Raw genomic sequence first — 22,485 nt, 5'->3', positions numbered from 1 at the left:
CACTAACATTTAGCCAGATCCACACAGTCAGAATTCCAAGGCTCACTCCTGTGGATGTGCCTAGTGTCTCTGCCTGTTGTTTGATGTGTCTGTGGCTGGATGGAACACTGCCATGTCTTTTGCAGTTTGGAGGCTTGACTCAGGGCCTTGCACTTGTCAGACGAGCCCTCTATGCCCAGACCTGAGCCCTACCCAGTGGTTTTGCTTTTATTTTCAGATAGGGTCTCTTGCTAATTTTGCCTGGGCTGGCCTCAAACCATGATCCTCCTTCCTCCACCTCCCAAAAGTAGGTGGGATTACAAGTGTATACCACCACCGGGGCCCATCGCGATATCATTTAAGCCTACATATAATAGAGATTAGGCAAAATCAGACTCAAAGATATTCAGTAACTTGCCCAAGTCAGGATTAGGAAGAACTGAAACTAGAAACTGGTCAGTCTCATTCCTTATCCATATACTACTCCTGTGGTCCTATGCAGTGAAAGGATCTCTTGTCCAGGTTCAATAGGAACATTGGTATCAGGTATTTATTTAATCCATGTAGGTTCTTCTTTCAATCAGCAATCTCTGTGTTCATGAAATATCCAATAAACCCAGATCACCTGGGAATTCTGAAAACTTGGCAAGACTCTCCTCTAATCCTCCATTTGCAGCACTGGGTCCACTGGCCCTGCCTAAAGGCTCACATCCACCCCAGACTGAGGCACCAATGCTCTTACTCATCAGGAGGAATTGAAGCAATCACAAGCCAGTAACTAAGAATGGAGTCCACATTTCTGCTTTGCCCAGTCATCCCGTACCCCAGCTGTAATGCCAGAGTTCATAGCTAGCTGGAGACGTCAGTTTCTCTCTTTCTGAGACTCAGCCTTCATAACCTGCCTGATCTTCTCAAACTGGCGTTCTAGTAGCCTCCTTGGCTCTAGGTCATTCCTGGCAGTCCTTCTTGGCCGGACCTCTTAGTCAGGGCCAGGCTATGCAGTTCTGCCACTGGGTCTGCCACCTGACCCCTTCCCCATAGCCGCACAAGGCCTCAGGTTGTATGTACACTTGCTGACTGCCTAGGTCTTCACCACACAAACCCAGAGCCATCTTGCCTGCCTTTCTGCTTCTTCCCCACCTCCTGCCCAGCACTGCCTGACCACACCTTCTACACGATTCCCACCTCCCCAGGGGCAGCCCCCCTGACCAGCTCTCCTCCTCCACCCAGCCAGGGACCACCTAAAGTCGTGAACAAGATTCAGGCACAGTGTGTGCAGTCAGCAGGACAGGCAGAGTCCTGCTGTCTCCACTCATAAAACGCTGGCATTGTGTAGGTCAGAGACGTCAACAAAGCCTGCCCTGGTGGCAGGCAGTGAGCATCAGGCAAAGGGCACCCAGGAGGCACCCACAGCACTCAGTGCTTAGGGGACCACTGGAAGCAACTGTGTTGAGTAAGCATGGGCTCAGGTAGAACTGGGTTCGAAACTCAGTTCCACAGAACCTCAGTATGCTCATTTGTACAATGGGCACCTCTCTTTTTGTAAGATTATTAGCAAGATTACATAGAAATAAAATACTACCTAAATAGAGTTCCAGAAAGTTCCTGACACTTAGTAGGTGCTCTATCAATAATGGAAATTATTATTTCTTACTTGGTCACATTTTTTCATGGATATCCATAGGTTACCCACATTTCTAAAAAGCAAAGTTTTTTTCTATTATTTATTTAAATAACAGAGAATCTCTATAGTCATCCTGTATTAATCTTCACCTAATGGTGACACTTAAATTCCAAGTTTCTCTGTCCCCCAGTCTGGATGTCAAGTGGTTTGAATGAGCTACAAACACTTCAGCAAGCCGGGGGAGCTTGTGCTCAAAGGAACCCTTCTGAGCATCCTGCAGTAAACCCAAGAGTCCTTTTGAACTGCGACTAATCGCCCCTTAATTTATCTGCTGTGTACATCTGAACTACAGTAAACTGACTTTTCTTAAAGCAGTCATTCTCAGATGAAGCCTTTTGTTTCACTATAAACATCAGTATAGTATGAAAATGGGGATGGTGACACGACACTGGCAATTAAGACAGTTTTCCATGGTAAGAAACTTGGGCCTTGCAAGTAAGGTTTGTAAGCATCAAATGAAATCCAGCTTACAAAACTTACAGAACTCCTGAGGAAATTTAAAACAGCTTACATCAATAAAATAGACATGAGAATTCTCTGTAGTTAGAATATCAAAGGTTTTTTAAAAACCATTGGCCTATAATTTTAAGAGCTAGCAGAACTGTTATTACTCATATTTAATTCATTACCATATTTGTGATCCCCGAATCCATTGTCTCATAGAAAATTTATTGTTCTGGATACATGTTGGGGTAACACTAAGGAGCAAATCAGTTCTTAGGCTGTGTACACCCAGAAACTTCAACTCTTACAAAGCAAATATTTTCACCATTTTCATTGGAGGCCTCTAGGTGATGCTTGGTATTGAGTTTCATGGAACCCGTGTTTAGTTTATGAGCTTGAATGTATACTGGAATTTATTGAGGTCTCCAAGCCCATTTAAATAATAAAAACTTAATGGAGCCCAATCTCAGATTTTGTCAAGATGTCACATTGTATCTGTTGTCAAAAAATGACTACCAAGTAGAAAGGCAAAATACTTCTAAGTCAAACACACTTTCTAACCAAAAGCAAAGACAAGGTCTGTTACTTTTAACATTTCCCTGGCATTAGTCTGCCAGACGCAGCTTGAGGAGATGAGGCGAGCTGTCTGGGAAGGCTGACGAGAAGGGACGCTGGCATTTTGATAACGACATCAGGAGGCCAGCCCCACCGCACGGAGAGCCCATCTGTCCAGCACCATGCGCAGTGTTGCATCCACCCAAACAAAGAATTATGTGGTAACCAAACTGAATCTAGGGTGTGTGGTGCACGGGATGCTAAGCGGATTCCCAGTCAGTCCCTAACAAACAGCATGACCAGAGGACAGACACAGAGTAAGACATTACCAGGCACACCCTACCTGGGTTTGGCACCCTTTCTTTGTGTCTTATGGGCTCAATAAACGTGATCAGAAATGTACTCAGAGAAACATCTCCTAATAACTGTGTTTTCCGGAAATAATGGAGGGAGGGAGTGAATGGAAGAGTCAGAGAGACAGAGACAAAAAGAGAGACAGATCCACTTTATGGAGAAAAATGCTTGCTCTTCAAACTGCATAAACAAAAATGCTATGCTTAAAAACGTCCTTGTTGTAAAGGCAGAGAAAGCAAGCAAATAAAAAGCCTAAGAGGTCTTTTACTGGCACCAGACTAGAATCTGCCAGATAATGTCAAAGTGACAGATGAGGGGATGGAATCAGGTGAAGACCAAGGCCATATACAGCCCAGCTCCTCTGATCCCATGAAATAGCTGAACAGATTGTGAAAACTTCCAGTTTCAAATGCCGAGTACATTTTCCTTTTTTCCTGTTCTAACACTGCCCTCTTGTGACAGCATGGCAGCATTGCAGGCATCACAATCAGCAACAATCAACTTCCTTTTTTCTAAAGTTTCCTTTAGCTAAATGTTTTTTGGATGTGCAGGATAAAATACCATACGAGGACATTCTTTAAAAAATTCGGAACCCTGGATCTAGTCCAAGTTTTGTACGAAGTGCTTTCAACACATTAACATTTAAGTTAGGAAATATTATCCTCAGTTTACATGCATGGGACCCCGCATACCCGCAGCCAGCTACGTGGCGGAAGAGGAGGTCTGAACTCAGCCACTGTGCCCGACACTGGACATCAGCGCCTGCGGCAGAGATGTGCAAGTCCTGATGAGCAAAACCATCCTGGTCTCCTATCTGGCAGCGTGAACTGTTGCCAGCCGCCTTCAAAAATTCTTTCAGAATTTCTTTTTTGATGTAGAAATTAATTCAGAAGCATATTTATTTCTCAGATTTAAACATACATTATGCCAGAAAGATCTGTAAAATCTACAGAGAAACATGCTCGCTCTTCAAATTGTATAAACAAAAATGCTATGTTTAAAAACATCTTTGTTGTAAAGGCAAAGAAAGAAGGCAAATAAAAGTATATTATTTTACTTTGGAGAGAAAACCAGGAAGAGGCCTTGTTTCTCTCTCTCTCTCTCTCTCTAACACACACATAGCTCCCCCCCACACACACACACACAGAGTTGGGCACTGTTATCTGAAATAGTGAGGTTTATAAACCTATTCATGGTTTTAAGCTAATTATTTATTGTTTACAGCTATTCTAATGTTCGCTTCTAACCTTACACCATTAAATACTAATGAAAGAATGCACTCATAGTTCCCTATGTGGCAGGGATCTGCAGTGCATGTGTCCTGGGTAAGCCTAGACAAAGGGCTGGGCGGGGGGGACAGGTATGACTGGGGAACAGGAAGGATTTATCCTGGACAGGATCCCTGCGCCAAGCAGGAAGCTACATGAATCCATGAGCCACACTGGGACAGGACTCCTTTGGACACGAGGTGGTCTGGAGGCAGGTCGGTCCCCTTGCTGGGCCTGAAGACCTTAGAATTGCCAGAGCAGGACAAGCATCTGAGAAGCTGGAAGAGATGTCTCAAAATCACACACAGAAATAAGCATGTCTCTGAAGTGGTTTTTTATACAGTAGTCCAATAAATATAATTTATGGAAAGATAAATGCAAGGATTTACAAGTTCCTAAAAGTTCTTCATCATAATAAGGCCAGAATAATATATGCATTTCCCAGAATTCTTAGGACAAATATGGTTTCATGGTAGCAAAACAACAGAGATGAAAGCAAAGTAGACCCACTCCTCACAGAGTCTTTGAGAAGTTGGGGCCATGTCCCTCTCCATCCAGGGACTTTCTCTCTTCCCTCCGGTCCACTCCTGCCCACATCCCAGGCAAAGGGTTGCACAGGCTGACTAAAGCTGAGGACAACTGGGGTAGAACCCTGGTCTGGCTAAGGAGCCACTTCTGTGGCTCACCACTGTGTCACCTTGAGCAGGCCACTTGTTCACCTGTGAATGAAGCACAATGCACCACAGATGGGTCTACCTACTGGACTGACTCAACCCAAAGAATGGTGGTGCCATAGTTTGTAAATGCTGAGAGTTCCTATGTGTTTGTAGGGCATTAGCAATGAAAAAAATCAACAGAACCTTCATCATAGGGTCCAAAAAAACCAGTCAAACCAATCACCCAGTGGGGAAGAAACTGTGTTTTTAACCTGGTGAGCAAAAACATAAGGGAAGGTTGGGGTGGGAGAAAAATATTATATTGAATGAGCAGGAAGGTAATAAGAAATTCTGAGTCAAATAGACTATTTATGACCTATGTATTCGTGAAGGCTATATAGAGTTAAAACTTTCTGTCATTATATAAAATAGGGTAATTTTTTTCAGAAAAAAAATCTATCAGATCAGAAATATCTAATAAATGGATAGCATAAAAATACAGTACCAGAATCTGAGAAGGGTTTTTTCCTTGTGTGTTGTGTCATGAGTGGCTTTCCCATCCATCTTCATCCAAGACATGTCCTACCTTTCTTTCAACCGCCCACACATCCTATCAACTCCCCTTCTAACAATCTCCCCACCATCCTGTACCCACTGTGCCCCCATTCTCCTCCCTCAGCCCCTGCACTGGGACAGCCCACCCTTCAATCTGGAAGCCCTATAGAGTGAGGGGCCACACTTACTTCATTGGGTTTTTCCAGATCTGAGAGGCGGTGGAAGGAGAAGCAGATGGAGCAAACACCACGCAGGAGGAGTCATAAGAAAAGCTGCTTCCTTATCACATTATTAAGAGGCTCAGCCCTGAACTGTATTCCTTTCCTTTCCCCTTCTTCTGGGTGGTACTTGGGCAACCAAGTACCCAGATTCACAAAGAACGACCGTCCCACCTGATGGCTGTTTGACCGTGGGCAAGTTACTGACTATCTCTCCTGTGAAATGAGACTAATTAAATAGCACAGCCCTGGGATTATGCTTGGAGAGTGCTGAGCACATGGCTGCCTGTAGGAGGTGCTCCAGCACCAGAAGCCATTCCTACTCTGGCTCAGAAAACAGCTAGCACCCCACTCAGGGGCTGAAACTCAGGGACAAGCTTGGGACCTGTCACTGACTCAGGTGAGAAGGCAGACGTGCAGCACAGGGAGGGACTTGGGAGAAAGGAAATGGAGGTACGGGCTAGCAAGGAACTTGGCCCGGTCTTCTTTCAGTGACTGACTCTGTGCTGTTAGTGCTTATCTCTTTCCTCAGTTCTCCCTTAGGCCCTTCTAACTTTTCTTCTTTCTCTTTTATTCCTACCCACCTCCCACCTACCTCTTTTCATGTGTGGGCAGCAGGAAGAGCTGCAATTTGGTGTATGTCACACCTGAACTCATATCTGTGTGGCCCAGCGTTACAACGGCACACTAGGGTCTCAAAATGAGGCAAGTCAGTGCACACGGAGCCCTTGGCCTAGTGTGACACGTGACGGCTCTTAGTGGTCATTGAGGATCCTTTCTAGTCTCCAAGAAAGGAATGCCAGGTCTTTCCTTGCTTCCTCCACCACCCATCACCCAAACTCAACTTCACTCCTTAATCTCGATGGGGTATATGATGGCTAATTTTATATGTCAACTTAGTGACAATTTGTTAGGTCAAATACTAGTCTAGATGTTGCTGTGGAGGTTTTTTTTTTTTTTTTTTTTTAGCTATGATTAATGTTTATAGTCTACAGACCTTAAAAAAAGTAGATTACCTTCCTTAAAGTGGGTGGGCCTTGTTCAATCAGTTGAAGTCCTTAAGAACAAACAGGTTTTCCTTGAGGTTCCCAGAGAAGAAATTCTGCCTGAGTTCACAGTCTTCATACTCAAGACTGCAACATCAACTTTTACCTGAATCTCCAGGCTGTCAGCTGGCCAGCCCCCAGTCATGTGAGTCAATTCTTAATTTCTCTCTCTCTCTCTCTCTTTCTCATCTCTTATTGCTTCTGTTTCTCTGAAGAGCCCTGACTTCTATATGGCATTCCTCTGCCAAGCTAAGCGATCAGCCTGATCTGCCCATATTGCTGCTGGGCAGAGGCCCAGACATTACAAAGCCAGTGCAGGCAGATCTGGAGTTTTTGTTTCTCCCTTGCAGGCAGCCTAGCGTGGAGGGGGTCCAGCTGTCTTGCTTATTGCCCTCAGCTTTTTTCTGCTATGTGCCCCTTGCAGGCTGGCAGGCTGGGTGCCCCATCTATCTTGGGTGACACACTGGAGGGCTGCAGGGGGGAGAAGTCAATGTGTCCTCCCTTCCTTGGATCTTAGTGATGCCAATCAGTCCAGAAAACTCTGGCTGAACTTTGCGGATGAGCTACATGGAGGCAGGAAGCCAGCTATGTTATAAAGCTGACAATTCCTAACAACTTGGGAGAAGGCAAACCCAGCTCAGGAAAGTTCTCTTTACGTGGTTTACAGTCAAAACTAAAATCTACATAAAATCTAAAATTAAAAGCTTATTAAAATTTAAAAACCCCACAGCACAGTGTTACTCAACTATTCTTTGCTAGAACCTCATGCCGGGAGATACTGGTCCAGTGCAATAGTGGCCACCTGCTATTTTAATTCCACCAAAGCTCCCACCAGCTTTCAACTGATGTGTCTGCACATCCTTGTATGGTTGCCGATCTCTCCCTTAGGCACAGTTGCCTCACTTTTCTTACTCTTCTCTCTTCTCATTTCCTCTTCTCTCTAGTCCTTCCTTCTTACCTTCCTTCCTTCTCTCTCTGTTCAGCTTCTCCCCTCTCTATCATGATTTTGTCAGGCCCAGCTTGCAGAGTAGGAGAAACCACAGAGCTGATTTTCTAGGAGGCCCTGTCCCCTTGGTGTAATGGCACAGGGGATACCTGGGTGAGGTAAGCACCAGGAGCAGCTCTGAGCAGAGGCACCCATCGGGACAGCAGATATAGGGAGCAGACATACAAAGTCACAGGCATGGGGCAGCATGACAGGCTAGCCACAGGCAGAGATGAAGAGAAATTGCGTGTTTCATCATGGTTCTTTCTAGTCAAATCAGGGCAGTGTCTCACGTGTTCAGGTGCCAGGCACTTGCATGTTGACCTCGGCTCCCCTAATTTCTAGACATGTTACTTAGGACAAGTTATTGAACTACTCAGGGACTTCGTTTCTTTGTCTGTAAAATGAGAACAGTAATATGACCTACCTCGTGGGGTGTATGAGGATTAAAGGAGTAAATAAAACCCATTAAATGCTCAGAACACTGTCTGGCTTGTGGCAAGAATCCAAAAATTGTTAGCTGTTCTCAGCCCCACTGGGAAACTGAGACATCTTAAAGAATCAAATCCCAGCACCACCATTTCAAATCCAAGAGAAAGTCAGCCTGGGAGAGAGGAAGCGGAGACGAGCTGTCACACACAGTGGGGTGTCACACACAGTCACGCATCAGTCCATGTCTGACAGAGCCTTCCATGCAGGATGCACAGGAAGAACACATCACAGATTAAGAGGGATTTGGACGGTGGCCTGAGACTTCCGCCATCCACAACAATGGGCACAGTACAGGAAATCCAAATACCCACCTTACCAACAACTTTCGGGATACCACTCCATTTTTAAGATGGTACCTGTCCCCAACTCCAATAGACCTGCAAGTTCCTACACAATTTAAATCTACAGCGTCATAAATGTTTCTCCCATCTGAAGTGTGCTATCAAAGAAAATGACTCAGAAGTCTTAACATGGGACTTGGCTATAAATTATTTGTCCTTTTCACTGATTCTTTGATTTTCCTTGATAAGTCTTCTGATTTTACAATTACCCAGTTCTATTCCTCAGTTTTTATCGGAATTCTGTACATACGGATGTTACACACGGATCATTTTCTTTTCTTTTTTTTTTTTTTTTTGCATTGAACATGATTGTTTATTTATTTAGTAGCACTGGGGTTTGAGCTCAAGGCTTTGGGCTTGCCAGGCAGGCACTTTACTGCTTGAGCCAAGCCTTCAGCCCGCTTTGTGCTGGTAATTTTTGAGATAGGGTTTTTTTTTTTATTCGTATGTGCATACAATGCTTGGGTCATTTCTCCCCCCTGCCCCCACCTCTTCCCTTACCCCCCTACCCCCTCCCTCGCCTCCCCACTGCCTCGATACCTGGCAGAAACTATTTTGCCCTTATCTCTAATTTTGTTGAAGAGAGAGTATAAGCAATAATAGGAAGGAACAAGGGTTTTTGCTGGTTGAGATAAGGATAGCTATACAGGGAGTTGACTCGCATTGATTTCCTGTGCGTGGGTGTTACCTTCTAGGTTAATTCTTCTTGACCTAACCTTTTCTCTAGTTCCTGGTCCCCTTCTCCTATTGGCCTCAGTTGCTTTTAAGGTATCTGCTATAGGGGCCAGGGGGGAGAAATGACTCAAGCCTTGTATGCACATATGAATAATAAAACAAACAAACAAAAAGGTATCTGCTTTAGTTTCTCTGCGTTGAGGGCAACAAATGCTATCTAATTTTTTAGGTGTCTTACCTATCCTCACACCTCCCTTGTGTGCTCTCGCTTTTATCTTGTGATCAAAGTCCAATCCCCTTGTTGTGTTTGCCCTTGATCTAATGTCCGGATATGAGGGAGAACATACGATTTTTGGTCTTTTGGGCCAGGCTAACCTCACTCAGAATGATGTTCTCCAATTTCATCCATTTACCAGCGAATGATAACATTTCGTTCTTCTTCATGGCTGCATAAAATTCCACTGTGTATAGATACCACATTTTCTTGACACATGGATCATTTTCATACTGACATTTGAAGGTGACCCTGTGGGGTCCTGCTTTTCAAATTTCAGGTACTGGACTCTAAACAGGAAGGCTGTGTGCATTTAAACCATTTGGTATAATGACAGAGCAAGGGTCCCTGCAGATGTGAAAAGAGACTTCTAGGTCCACTTTTGAATATGTCATAAATAATGTGAAAAGAAAAAAGAATATCCATTCTATCCACTAGGAAACCAAACTTTTCCAAGATGACTAATAAAGACAAAGGAAGCTGGCATTGTCAGAAGAAAAATATTATTGGATCTCCTACACATGAACAGACAACTTGAGAAATAGAGATTTTAGACAGACTGCACCAGCCACATTCCCTCTGCATCCTTGGAGCTCCTAGAAGGCTGGTAAGAGAAGGGATCAAGTCAAGATACAAAATGGAGGATGGGACCAAGATGGAGGAAGACTTGCTGCTCCTTCCATCTTACCTTGTGTAACAGCAATGGAATTGTTTATCACTTTGCAATGGAATTGCTTGGATTTTCCCAGAGTGCAAGCTCCTGGGAAGCAGGCAGTGTGTTCTGTACTGAATGTTCCAACACCCACGCCCCATGCCCACCAGGGCAAGACATTCAATACATGTCTTATGTTGAGTACTTAATCAAGCAATTCAACCAACACGGATGAGCCCCTTACTATTGGGAAGAGGACATAGATTTGGAAATGTAATTCTGATCGCATAATCATAATCACATAGGGATGAAAAAAAAATATGGTAGATTACCTGGTGACTGCTCGTCTCAGATACTTTAACATCCAAAGACCCTGCCAGGACAGCATACCAGTTTGTTCCGATATCACCCTGGCGAAATACTGAAAAAGAGGAACAGTGATATACTGAAAAAGAGGACAGGCTGGTTTACTGTAAAACCTGATGGCTTTTCATTGGTTATTATAGCATGACTTGGATCTAACTGAGTTTACCAGCATTCTGTGCCCCCAAGAACAGGATGTGTTTCTCTTTATTGCATCTATTAGTAAAGCTAGATCCTCTTTATTCAACATTCTATGACATGGAACTCTATTAAGCAGAACTCTTCCATATTTACAGAGAAGTAATATGAAATGATAGCCCTAAAAGCTAAGATCCTTTGAATTTAAGAATTGACTAACATTCTTTATCATTTATCTTAAATACATTTCATGGAAAATTGTAACTCTTAATGGGGTACATAGTATAGCCCTTCACTCACCAGGTTCCACCCAATTTCCTACATCTATTATTAAAAGCAACAAGTTTTCTAGGATAACATGTTTCCTTTTAAGCTGACCAATGAACAATTTATAACGATTTCTAAAAATCAATGCCCATTTTCTTGTTTATTTCATAAATTCACTGCTTTTAGGTCTTTGAAAATGATTTTCATCAAAAATTTCTGAACCTAGGGCTGGCAGAGGGACTCAAGTGGTAGGTAGTGCCTGCCTACTAAGCTCAAGGGCCTGAGTTCAACCACCACCCCTTCAAAAATTTTTTTCTGAACCTAAATGGGCAACGTAGCTCACACCTATAATCCCTGATACCTTGGAGGTAGAAATTGGGAGGATCATAGTTGGAGGCTATTCCAAGCAAAAAGTTCACAAGACCCACCCCAATTTCGATCAATGGCTGGGTGTGGTGGTGTGTGCCTGTCACCTCAGCTATCCAGGTAGTATAAACAGGAGGATCGTGGTCCAGACCAGCTGGGGCATAAAGTGAGACCCTATTCAAAAAATAACTGAAGCAAAAAGGACTGGGGGGTGGATTAAGTGGTAGAGCATCTCCCTAGCAGGTACAAACCCAGTACAGACTCCCCCAACCCCAAAAAAGGCTGTCCTCTTAAATATCCTAACTAAATAACCAGATAAAATGAGCTAATATTTAAAAAATTCTTTTCAGTTCAACAAAGGTCAAGTGACTCAATGAAAATTCACAGGACAACTCAGGGACAGCTGAGTCCTGGCAGGGTTGGTGCTCAGGTATGAGAGCCAGCTCCTGGGGCCAGCTGCTCTGACCTGGAGCAGGCCATGCTGTGGGAAGAGGGAGAACCCCAATGGCGTCCTACAGTGAGGGGTGGTGAGCCTGAGGCCCCCTCTCCTGTAACTGCGGCCCTAAGCCGTTTTAAGAGCCCATTTTGGAAGTAGGTAGGACTTCGTGGTCCCCATAAACATTAGCACTTGCTACTCAGATTCACATTGCATATCAGAGGATTCATTTTGAAAATGGTTTTTAAAAACAGAAAATAGTCTCAACCCCTCAAAGAATGGCTTCTGACATCACTAAGAAAAATGTATTTATTGGTTTGGAAACAATTTGTATGGATGATTTTTTTAAATATAAATGTGACTATGTGTGCATGTGTACACTTGGAAAACATCTTGAAGGACAAATACAAAATGCTAATAGTAACCTCCAGGTATGGGGATTTTAGGTGATTAATTTTTGTTGCTTTTCTAAATTGTCTTCAAAGATGTTGCCACAGTCCCTGCTGCTTTCCCACCAGAGCTATCATTGCCCTCACCGATTTTATTCCACCCTTGTCCCCAGTGCCAGGTGCTCGAGAGCTTGTGAGCTGCTGCTCTAATCATGACTGCTCTAAGTTTATCCTGGTCATCTCATTGTCTTTGCCAGTGATTTGTTTAAACACGAGCATATGACACAATTCTGGCCAATGAGGTAATACAGGAAGTCTGCTGGGGGACTTCTGAAGTTGAGACACAAGAAAAAATAGTTCCCCTTCAGCTGGGCATTTTTGTATCAGCAAGGAACACCTCCAATTGCTGTAGCTGTCTGTGGGCCATCTGTAATAAGCCTGAGGACAAAAGTCAACACCTAAGGATTCATGAGAGAGAGAGAGGAAAGAAGGACCTGAGAGCTTAATAATGCCATTGAACCACCTCACTAGCCAACCCTGAATCATCTTCCTCAGGGCTTTTTGTATATGAGTAATTGATTTTTTCCTTCCTGTATGAGTAATCAATTATTCAGGGCAGTCAGATGGGAGTTTTTTGCTGCTACAGCATAAAGCACACCAACAGATGGACAGGTATTACTTTTTTTTTTTTTTCAACACTGGGGCTTGAACTCAAAACCTTCACCTTGAGCCACTCCACCAGCCTTGTGTGTGTGTGTGTGTGTGTGTGTTTGTGTGTGTGTGTGTGTGAAGGGTTTATCAAAATAGGGTCTCACAAACTATTTGCCTGGGCTGGCTTCAAACCTCAGTCCTCCTGATCTCTGCCTGCTGGGTAGCTAGGATTATAGGTATGAGGTGCGTATGACTAGGTATTAGTTTTTAATTTAAAAAAATCTTTTTATAAAAAATGAAGCTGTCACCCTATATCATTTTATTCCCCTGCCCCGTATTCACATCTGAAACAGATGACATTGTTACTAGCATTAGTTAAGAAAACTTTTATTATGCTCATATACTTCTTAGATTAAAAATGTTAATCGTTTGAATTTCTAAGGATACAGCTAAATGAATGAATAAGTATGTCCTTCGAGCTCCATATGGAGAGTGGGCTGCCCTGGAAAAACCATTTCCGTGCTGGGAACAAAGGACTGAAGGAAACGCCTACGTGGCACAGAATAAACAGAGGAGAGGGATATGTCCAGCTTACTTTGATTGAAGCCCAAATATTTCATGCATAAATACTCTGTATGCTATCTACCGCTGTAGGGTAGCCACAAATGAGCATGGCCACACATGAAAATACAAAACCGCTGGAGTTGGACTTCTTACATGTGATTCCTTTTTCCAGGTTCTCATAATAGCCACACAAACAAATCTGCTGAAGGAGGTTTGGGTGGAATTTCTCAAAAGCTTTAACTTCTTTCAGTCGAGTGAAAATGATATCCACATCTTCACTGGATCGTTCCAGAGGCCTACACAGGGGAGAAAGGGCACAAAAAGCTGCATCAGTAGATTTACTTGACAATAAGTCAACAGGCAGAATTCTAGTCACCTTCAAATGTATGAAACTATCCCAGCTGCAAGTATTTCATTGCAAATATTTACCCACCCATCTCCATAAGCATTTCTAGGCCTTTGTCAAGCATTCACTTTAAATTATTATCAATATAGCAGGAATCACCCTTAGTCATGAGCTCAGGGCAATGCTTGAATGCTGACAAGAACAAGATGCAGTGAGGGCATGAAAATGCAGATCTTATTAGAAACGGAGGCCCTGGACACAAATGCCTGCACAGGCCAGTTAGGTAAAGTGAGTAAGTAAAAAGAGCCAAATATGAGAGGGCAAACAACCTGTACTCTCAGAAGACAATGGTGAAAGCACAAGAACTGATGACAGGTGACACTGAGCTTCGGTGTTGGTGATGCTGTAGGGAACGGTGTGGATCATGCCGGCTGCAGAGATGGGATTGTTTACAGAGAATAGTCCTTATCACTAGTTTTCTGTGGGGATACGGACTCATGTCAGAGCCTCCAGTTGTGCAAGGCAAGCCAGATACTGTTCACATTCTTCAACATTGTGTGGGCCACACAATAAATTCAGATAAATGCAAAGAACAGGTGTAGCCATGCATATCTGTAATCCCAGCTCTCAGGAGGATGGCAAGGTTGAGGCCAGCCTGGGCTACAAAGTGAGACCTTGTCTCAAAAAAAAAAAAAAAAAAGAAGAAAATCAAAGAACCAAACAAAAGCAAGAGAGTTTTGCAAATTATCTAAACTCCTTTCTGAGCTGGAGATGTAGCTCAGTGGTAGAGAGCTCACCCAGTTTGCACAAGGCCCTGGGTTCAATCTCCAGTCCTGCAAACAAAAACAGATAAACAAAAGCTATTTTCTTTGAGCAGTGTTCCAAGTCAAGTGGTGCTTGCTAATAAGTGTATCACCATACACGGAAACTACCCAGACTCCTATGTGCCATGAGCATTTTAGAATCAGAGGAAAAGGGTGAGGATTTGGCAGAGGTCATGTTCACTAAATACCCACATGCTCCCTGAAGTTTACCAACGACCCTTGTAGTTATGTTAGGGCACATTCTGGACGGTGGACTATGAGAAAAACTAGCACATAGCACTTCTGAGATGAGACTGCTAAGAGGCAAGGGGCATCTCTCCCGTCTCTTCCTCAACTCTGAAGGGTGTCTTGGGTCAATCTGTGTCCCCGGGGAAGACATGTTCAAGTTGTAATACTTAGTCCCTGTGCATGTGGCCTTCTCAGGAAATAGTCTTTGTAAATGTAATAGAGTTAGATGAGGTCACACTGGAGAAGGGTGTGACCTAATCCAATGACTGGTGCCTTACAAGAAGAGAGAAACTTGGACACAATGGCACAGAGAAGACAGCCATGTGAAGATGGAGACAGAGACGGGGGTAATTTACCTGCAAACAAGAAATGCCAAGGATTGCTGGCAACCATCAGACCCTCGAGGGGGACAAGGAACTTTTTTCCCCAGAGAGAAAACATGGCCCTGCCAACACCTCGATTCAGACTTCTAGCCTCCAGTACATGAAAGCATAAATTGACGTTGTTTCTAAACCACCAGTTTTAGCATCTTGCTGTGAAGATCACAGGAAACTAGCACAGAAGATGTGTGTTTCAGATACTATCATCACAAGATGATGAGCGATGTACAACCCGCAAAAGACTGTGTATGTGATGAATAAATCTCCATTGTGCAAAGTTTCTGAGATGTGGAGGGGGAGCAGGACCAGATGTACAAAGGCCTCAAGGAACTTGGGACACTGTCAGAAGAAGGTACGTCCACTAAGAAAGATGAGCACTTTGAGGACACAGCAGATGGCCTACCACTAAGGGAAGACCTAAGACACAAGCTTTCATTAGAAGCTCCTCACTCCTCAACATTCATCCCATCACACCTGTAGACCCAAGGAAACTATACTCAAAGAAAATGCCTACCACCTCTGCTAGTCACCCAACTAACTCCTGCAGAAAAGCTTTGGGGGGCTGGGGTGTGACTCAAATGGTAGAGCACCTGCTTAGCAAGTGCAAGACCCTGAGTTCAAGCCCTAGTACCACCAAAAAGAAAGGGCTTGTTTCTTGCTCCCTGAAGAAGAAGAGCCACACCGGTACATTAGTGCTCAGTTTGGGGAGTAACAAGGTACCTGAAGGAGCTGAGAGATTTGCAGGCTTTACCTATTGTTATGGTTTGAATTGCTCCCCAGGGCTCATGTGTTAGAAACTTCATACCCAATGAAACCATAGTGTGAGGGGGACAGAAAGGTGCATCCTGACTCAGAGTCAGTAGGAGTATTTTAGGCAGGGTATCAGCATGATTGGATGCATGTTTTGGAAAGATCACCTTGATCGTGAGGAGAGGCAGATGGGAGAGTCAAGACCAGCAGCCAAGAGACGTTCGGAGCTTCTTGCAGTGTATCGAAATGATGACGCCATATTTCTAATTATAACTCATTCCAGGCTCCTCTCCTTTTGCTTAACAACTGTGGACAGTTAGTCCCCCAAGTAAAAGCTCCAAGAATAAAACATTTTCCTTAGACTGGCATTTAGTACCCATGGCCCATTTTTAAAGTTGCCTTTTTAACTTCACTTTTAAAAAACATGCTCAAATAATAACAAAAAATCATTTATAACTCCTACAACTCAGTACAAAAACAAACAAAAAATAATAATCTAATTTAAAAATGAGCTAGGGGCTTGGTGCAAGAGCTCACACCTGTAATCCCAGCTACTCTGAAGCAGCAATCAAGAGGATCATGGTTCAAGGTCAGCTCAGGCAAAAAGCTAGCAAGACCCCCATCTCAACAAAACAAGCTGGGCACGGTGGCATATGCTATGCAGGAGGCCACAGGAAGAAGATCATAACAAAAACTCAAAAGCCCCAGGCAAAAACTCGAGACCCTACCCAAAAAAATTCTAAAGCAAAAAGGGCTGAGGGAGTGTGGCTCAAGTGGTAGACCACCTGCCTTATAAACTCATGGCCCTGAGTTCAAACCCCAGTACTGCCAAAAGAGGGGGAGGGGGCAATGCTAGAAGCTGGAGGCGTAGCTCAGCAGTAGAGCAACTTGCATAGCATGTGTGAGGACCTTGATTCTAACTCCAGCACACCAAAGCAAACAAACAAACAAAACCCATTAATAAATTAATTAACAAGCAAAAGACTCGAATAGACATTTCTCCAAAGAAGACATACAGATGACCACAGGTCCCTGAAAGGTATTCATTGGCAGGGACATACAAGTCAAACCACAACGAGCTACTCTCTACCTCCCACGTGCCAGGAAGACTGTTACCAAAAAATCAAGATGAGAGTTGGAGAAGGTCTAGGGAAATGGTTCCTTTGCACACTGTTGGTGGGAACCTAAATGGAGTAGCCACTGTGGAAATCAGAAAATAAAAACTATACCTACCATTGATCCAGCAATCCTCCTTTTGAGTGTTTACCCAAAAGACACAGAATGAAATACTATTTACCCTGGAAAAAAAGAAACTGCAACATGCAACAATATGGATGAAACTTGAGGACATTACGCTAAGTGAAAAAAGCCGGTCACAGACAGACACTGCAGTTGCCACTTACAAGAGATACCTACACTCATCAAATCATAGAATGAAAGTGTGGAATGGTGGAAGAAACTTTCAGGATAGCAAGCTGAAAAAACTCTAGAGATTCACTGTCTGATGTTGTGCCTGTACTTGACAACAATGTATTGTATGTATACTTAAAAATTCCTTAAGAGGGTAGACCTTGTGTGAAATGTCCCTACCAGAATAAAGTAAAATTTTAAAGAAGAATCATTCGGTAGCCGACAAGATTCCAGAGCTCCCCCCATTGACCACCCCATGAATACCCGCCTTGTTTTTAGCCAACGGACCATGGCACAGTTGGGAACAGTCCACTCCCATGATCATGCCACAGCAGATGGCAAAGGTGAAGAAACTAGTCAGGGTGCACAATCAACTGACTTTAATCAAAAGTGAGTTCTTCCTGGGTGAGCCTGATCTAATCAAGTGAGTCCTTTAAGAGATTATGGAAATGGGAGATTCTTGGTGGCCTTGACGAAGGAAGTTCCTGTCAGGGGAGCCCATGAGAGGGCCCCAGGCAAAGACTGTAGACAGTGCCAGCTGATAGCTACAGAGGAAACGGACCTCAATCCTACAGCTGCAAGGCATTGAATTATGCCAAAAACCACGTGAGGTTTGAAGAGATTCCCCAAAAGGCTCCCAAAGGAACACAGTCCAGTCAAAACCTGATGTCAGCCTTCAAGACCGAGGCAGATCCAGACTCCTGCTCACAGAATCAGAGAGGGAATACACTATGCTACTGTAAGAAACTGTGTTTGTGATGATTTGTTACACAGGAGAGGAAAACCATCACAGACACGAGTGATTTTCACACACTGACTCATTTCCTCATGGGCCAGTTTAGATTTCACTTCCTATACTGAGATTTTCCTTACAAAATTCTCTTTTTGTCTGGCACCCAATCCCATTATTTTCTTTCATGTTTCCTGAGTATAAATTTTGCTTTCCTGAGAAACCTACTGCTATGTTTATCCATCTCCCCTCAAAATCCCTATGTTGAGAAGGTGGTGGTGTCAACAGGTGGGGTATCCAGAAGTGCTTAGGTCCCGAAGGCAGAGCTCTCATGAATAGGGTTAATGTCCTTCTAAGACACCCCAGAGATTAACTCTCCCTCTGCCGTGTGATGCTTTTATCTTTCGGCCCTCACCAGACACCAAATCTGCCAGTGCCTTGATCTTGGACTTCCCATCCTCTAGAGTTGTGAGAAATAAATGTCTTTTGCTTATACGCCCAGTTGAAAGAATTTTGTTGTCAAAGTCAGAATGTTCATAAACGTATTTTAAGCAGAGTACCAGCATGATTGGATGCACGTTTTGGAAAGATCACCTTGACAGTAAGGAGAGGCAGATGGGAGAGTCAAGACCAGCAACCAACAGATGGATTTGAACTTCTTGCAGTGTATCAAAATGATGACGCATTATCTCTAATTATACTCACCTGGCTTCTCTGCTTTCCCTTAGCAATGCTGGACAGCTAGTCCCCCAAGTAACAGCTTGCATGGGGGACAGCTTCATTCATCTGTTCTGCATCCACTAAGTACTAGTTAGATTTTATTTCTTTTAAATCAGTGAATCATTATGAGTTTCTGGGTTTTTATTTTTTCCTTCCTCTTCTGGTTCTTCAGTTCTTCATAGCTGAGTCACTGAAAACTTTCTAACTCAAATAGCAACAAAGGTTAACCTATCTGAGTTAGCAAAAGGCTCAAAATAAAATATTGTTGGTGGAATAAAATTATTTTAAGCCCTGTACAAATTGTAATGGTGGGCTGGAAGTATAGCGCAGTGGTAAAGCACTTGCCTAGTGTGTTGTGGCAAGGCCCTGGGTTTAATCCCCAGCACCACACAAAAAAATAAAAAGATAATTAATTGTAATGGTAAATAGTGCCTATGAGCAATATCAAAAAAGATCCTTTATTAGAATGTGTGTGTGATTTGAGGGAATGGTTCAGCCTTATTGCTAGCCTTGTATCACATTTGCCTCTCAAAATGAGGGCATTCAAATGAATACAAGTCATCAAAATCTGTGGAACTTTAATGACTCTCCATTGAATACATCCAGTACATACATCCTTTCATGATACACACTCACTTTATTTACCCATTCTGTAAACCATATTGCTTTTCTACTGCTCATTAGGCACTTTTCCCAGGAAGTAATGACAAGCAGGATGCCAACCCTACCCACGAGGACCCACAGTCTAGTAAGAAGAGAGCTGTGTAACCAAAATCAGAGCACAGCCTGGTACGTGCCATACAGGGGGTCTCACCAGTGTTCTGCACTGGGCCTTGAGTCACTGCACGAGGCAGTGCTCGTGGAGCTACTAGTTAGGAGCAGAGTGACAGCAAATGCTCTGTATCCCAAGTGCTGCCCACATATACCGCGCAATGTGAAATGTAATGTGCTCGTCAACCTTAATTCTGTCTTCTCTGGGTTATCTAAGGAATAAGTAACCAGGGTCTGGGTTAGCCAGAGCACAGAATAATGACACACAGACATCTGTGTGAAAGAATACAAAGTAACTACGCAATCAGCAAAAGCATCACCCTTTGATGATGTCTGTCATCTGGCTATATATTAGCCAATATTCGCAAACCCCTTGCCATGGAGAGAGCCCACCCCCACAGAGAAAGCAGAGTAGAACCCTTGTGTAAACTCCTGATGACTCTCTGGGCACCTCCTGGGATGGATCCCAACAGTCAGGCTTGTGAGGGTGCTGGAGGTAGGTGAAGACAAGAAGGGACAGGGAGGGAGGGTGAGGTAGGACTGCTCTCTGCCCAGCTGCCTTCCCTTAATTACAAACAGAAGGTTCAGCCAAGAAACAGACCACATAGTGGGCCATCATAGCAGTCATCTTACAGGGATGGATGGGAGACTTCCCACTGCTTTCTTTTCATTTTCAGATACCTTTCATGGGCTGGCCATGCATGTGGTAACCATGGTACTAACTAATACACCTTCATTAAAGTGACTTTGTACTTCTGCTTGAAGTTAGTTTCAACAAGAAGTTAGTACTGTAGAGCTACTGTCCTCCCCTACTGGGGAAATCTGATAATCCTCGTGAGTATTAAAAATTGTAAAAGGCTATAGAAGCTATTATTATTACTTGTACCATCATTATCATGATTAGTCACCAAGACCTTTTAAAAGAAGTATCCCATGAATACCGTGCTTAAAACATATACTAGAATATTCATGTGCCTTCTGTAGGTTTTATGGATAGATGTACATGTACCCTCGTCTCTCAATTATAACAGAAAGATATTAAACAATATGTACACAACAATCTCACTCTCTTTATCACACTATTAACTTTTCAAAGGGCCTTGACATCTATTGAAAATTTTGTTATCATATCCCTATTAGATAAAGAAGGTATAACAAGTCCCAGTTTACACTCAAAAACATTTAGATACTGAATGTAGGCGACTATTAGTATGCTAAAATCATGTGTATTTATAATGCCAGCAATGACGTGGTATATCAAAGTCTTGAAACTCAAGATGTTTACCACTTATCATGTTATCATTTTAATTATATGATTATTAACCACTTAGAATACTGAAATGTTTACTCTCTCCTAATTGCAACTCTACCCAATAATGTCAACAAAATTCAGGAAGAAGGAGTTGAAGATTTGTTCACTCAATTTGCAAATATTTACTGAGGGTCTACATGAGACGTGCATAAAGTGCTCACGTGATACAAAGACCATGCCTCCTTCCTCCCAGGAAGTTAAAGCTGGGTGAGGGAGACTCGCACATAGGGCAATCAGCAAGGGGAAATGTGGGAAGAAGCACAATTAAAGTAGGAAAGGAGGGGAGAGGAATTCAGAAGAGAAAGTGATGTGACTTATGGATGAAAGTTTTCCATGACTTCATGAGGACGTTGCTGTAAAACCTTCCTAAAATCAGTTCTTCTCAATGCTCTTATTATGACTCTTGTGCCACCCACCACTGTTTGGTCATTAATCTGAAAATTTTGGTTTATACTATGACGCTCTCCCTAGAAACCCCTTCTCCTTCTCCTCCTCTCCACATGACATTGCCATCCACCCACGCAAGAGAGAGAGAGAGAGAGAGAGAGAGAGAGAGAGAGAGAGACATACACTTGTGCATACACATATCGATATGCATGCAGCCACATGCATGCACATACGTACACACACCCAACTCAATCAATTGCCCAAATTCTCTCTTGGTCAAGGTCCTTGATCCTGCCAGTCTTCAGAGTAACCTCAGATCACTTGAAGACATGCCAATGTCTCTGCAACCCTTCCAAACAGGCACATCTGCCACCAGGGAGCAGAGCCCTCGAAGAGTGCAGATTCATGCATTGGGGTCATGTCTGCTTGCTTTCAAGTCTCTAGAAATTGACAAGGAGCCACGTGTCCCATGCAGGTACCAAATGAGATAAGAGAGTTGTGGTTGGCAGTCACTGCAGACTACCATTTTGGCATCGAACAAAAAAAGAAGATCCAAATACCCCCACTTCCCCTTTGCAGACAAACACCATCATATTGTCACACATTGGAGAGGAAGGTGCCAGCTCTGGGGCCCAGGGCTATTCCAAGTTGAAAAATCTGGTAGGCAGAGGGCAGGACCAACCCTGCTAATAACTAGATAATGTCTGGCCCTTTCTGATCAGGCTCACAGGGTTGCAATTTGTCTCATTACAATTAAAACACAACACAAAAATCAAAGTGCTGTATGGGGAGGCTTCATTAATCTGAACAGAGCATTTCCAGACATCTCTGACTGTTCCTGAGCATCCCCAGCAGTATAGGATGATCAGGCTGGACCTGGGATCTGCACAAACCCTCAGTCACAGGTCCCGTAGACCCCAGCCAATCGCAACCCCAAAAGCACCCAGAATACCAGTCTCCTGTCATTCTCCTACATCCTCTGCTAGCATGAAGGTAAACAAATAATTTTGGTTGGCTTCTTCCACTTTAGAATAGCTTTTGGGATGAGTCAGTTAACTGCTCTGGGCTGAACTGAAAGTGGTGACTTCTTTCCCCTCTTCAATTTTCCACACAGTCAGCAGCAGAGGCTTTCAACGTTATCCCACAGTTCAAATGTGCAGCGACTCTTCAAAAAAGTGCCAAGACTGCAGCCCAAAATTAGGCTAGCCCACTAGGGCCTTCAGTTGTGAGGGTTAGAGGGTGGGACTCTCCAGAGGAAGATCATCTGGGCAAGGA

The 22,485-nt window shown here is 43.5% G+C and overlaps 1 protein-coding gene across 2 annotated transcripts in view; it reads right to left on the bottom strand.

Annotated features, from left to right (window-relative positions):
* The window catches only part of Rapgef4 (Rap guanine nucleotide exchange factor 4), a 277,285-nt gene that overhangs the window by 220,091 nt on the left and 34,709 nt on the right, over positions 1-22,485 (bottom strand). For both annotated transcript variants that reach the window (XM_074071113.1, XM_074071114.1), the window contains exons 2-3: positions 13,506-13,648; positions 10,511-10,599 (exon numbers count right to left, since the gene is read on the bottom strand). In XM_074071113.1, the coding sequence (XP_073927214.1) occupies positions 10,511-10,599; positions 13,506-13,648 (232 nt within the window). The remainder of the gene's footprint in view (positions 1-10,510; positions 10,600-13,505; positions 13,649-22,485) is intronic.

Source organism: Castor canadensis, chromosome 4, assembly GCF_047511655.1.
Source record: "Castor canadensis chromosome 4, mCasCan1.hap1v2, whole genome shotgun sequence".
Lineage (NCBI taxonomy): Eukaryota > Metazoa > Chordata > Mammalia > Rodentia > Castoridae > Castor > Castor canadensis.
This window is presented reverse-complemented; position numbering and strand designations above follow the sequence as displayed.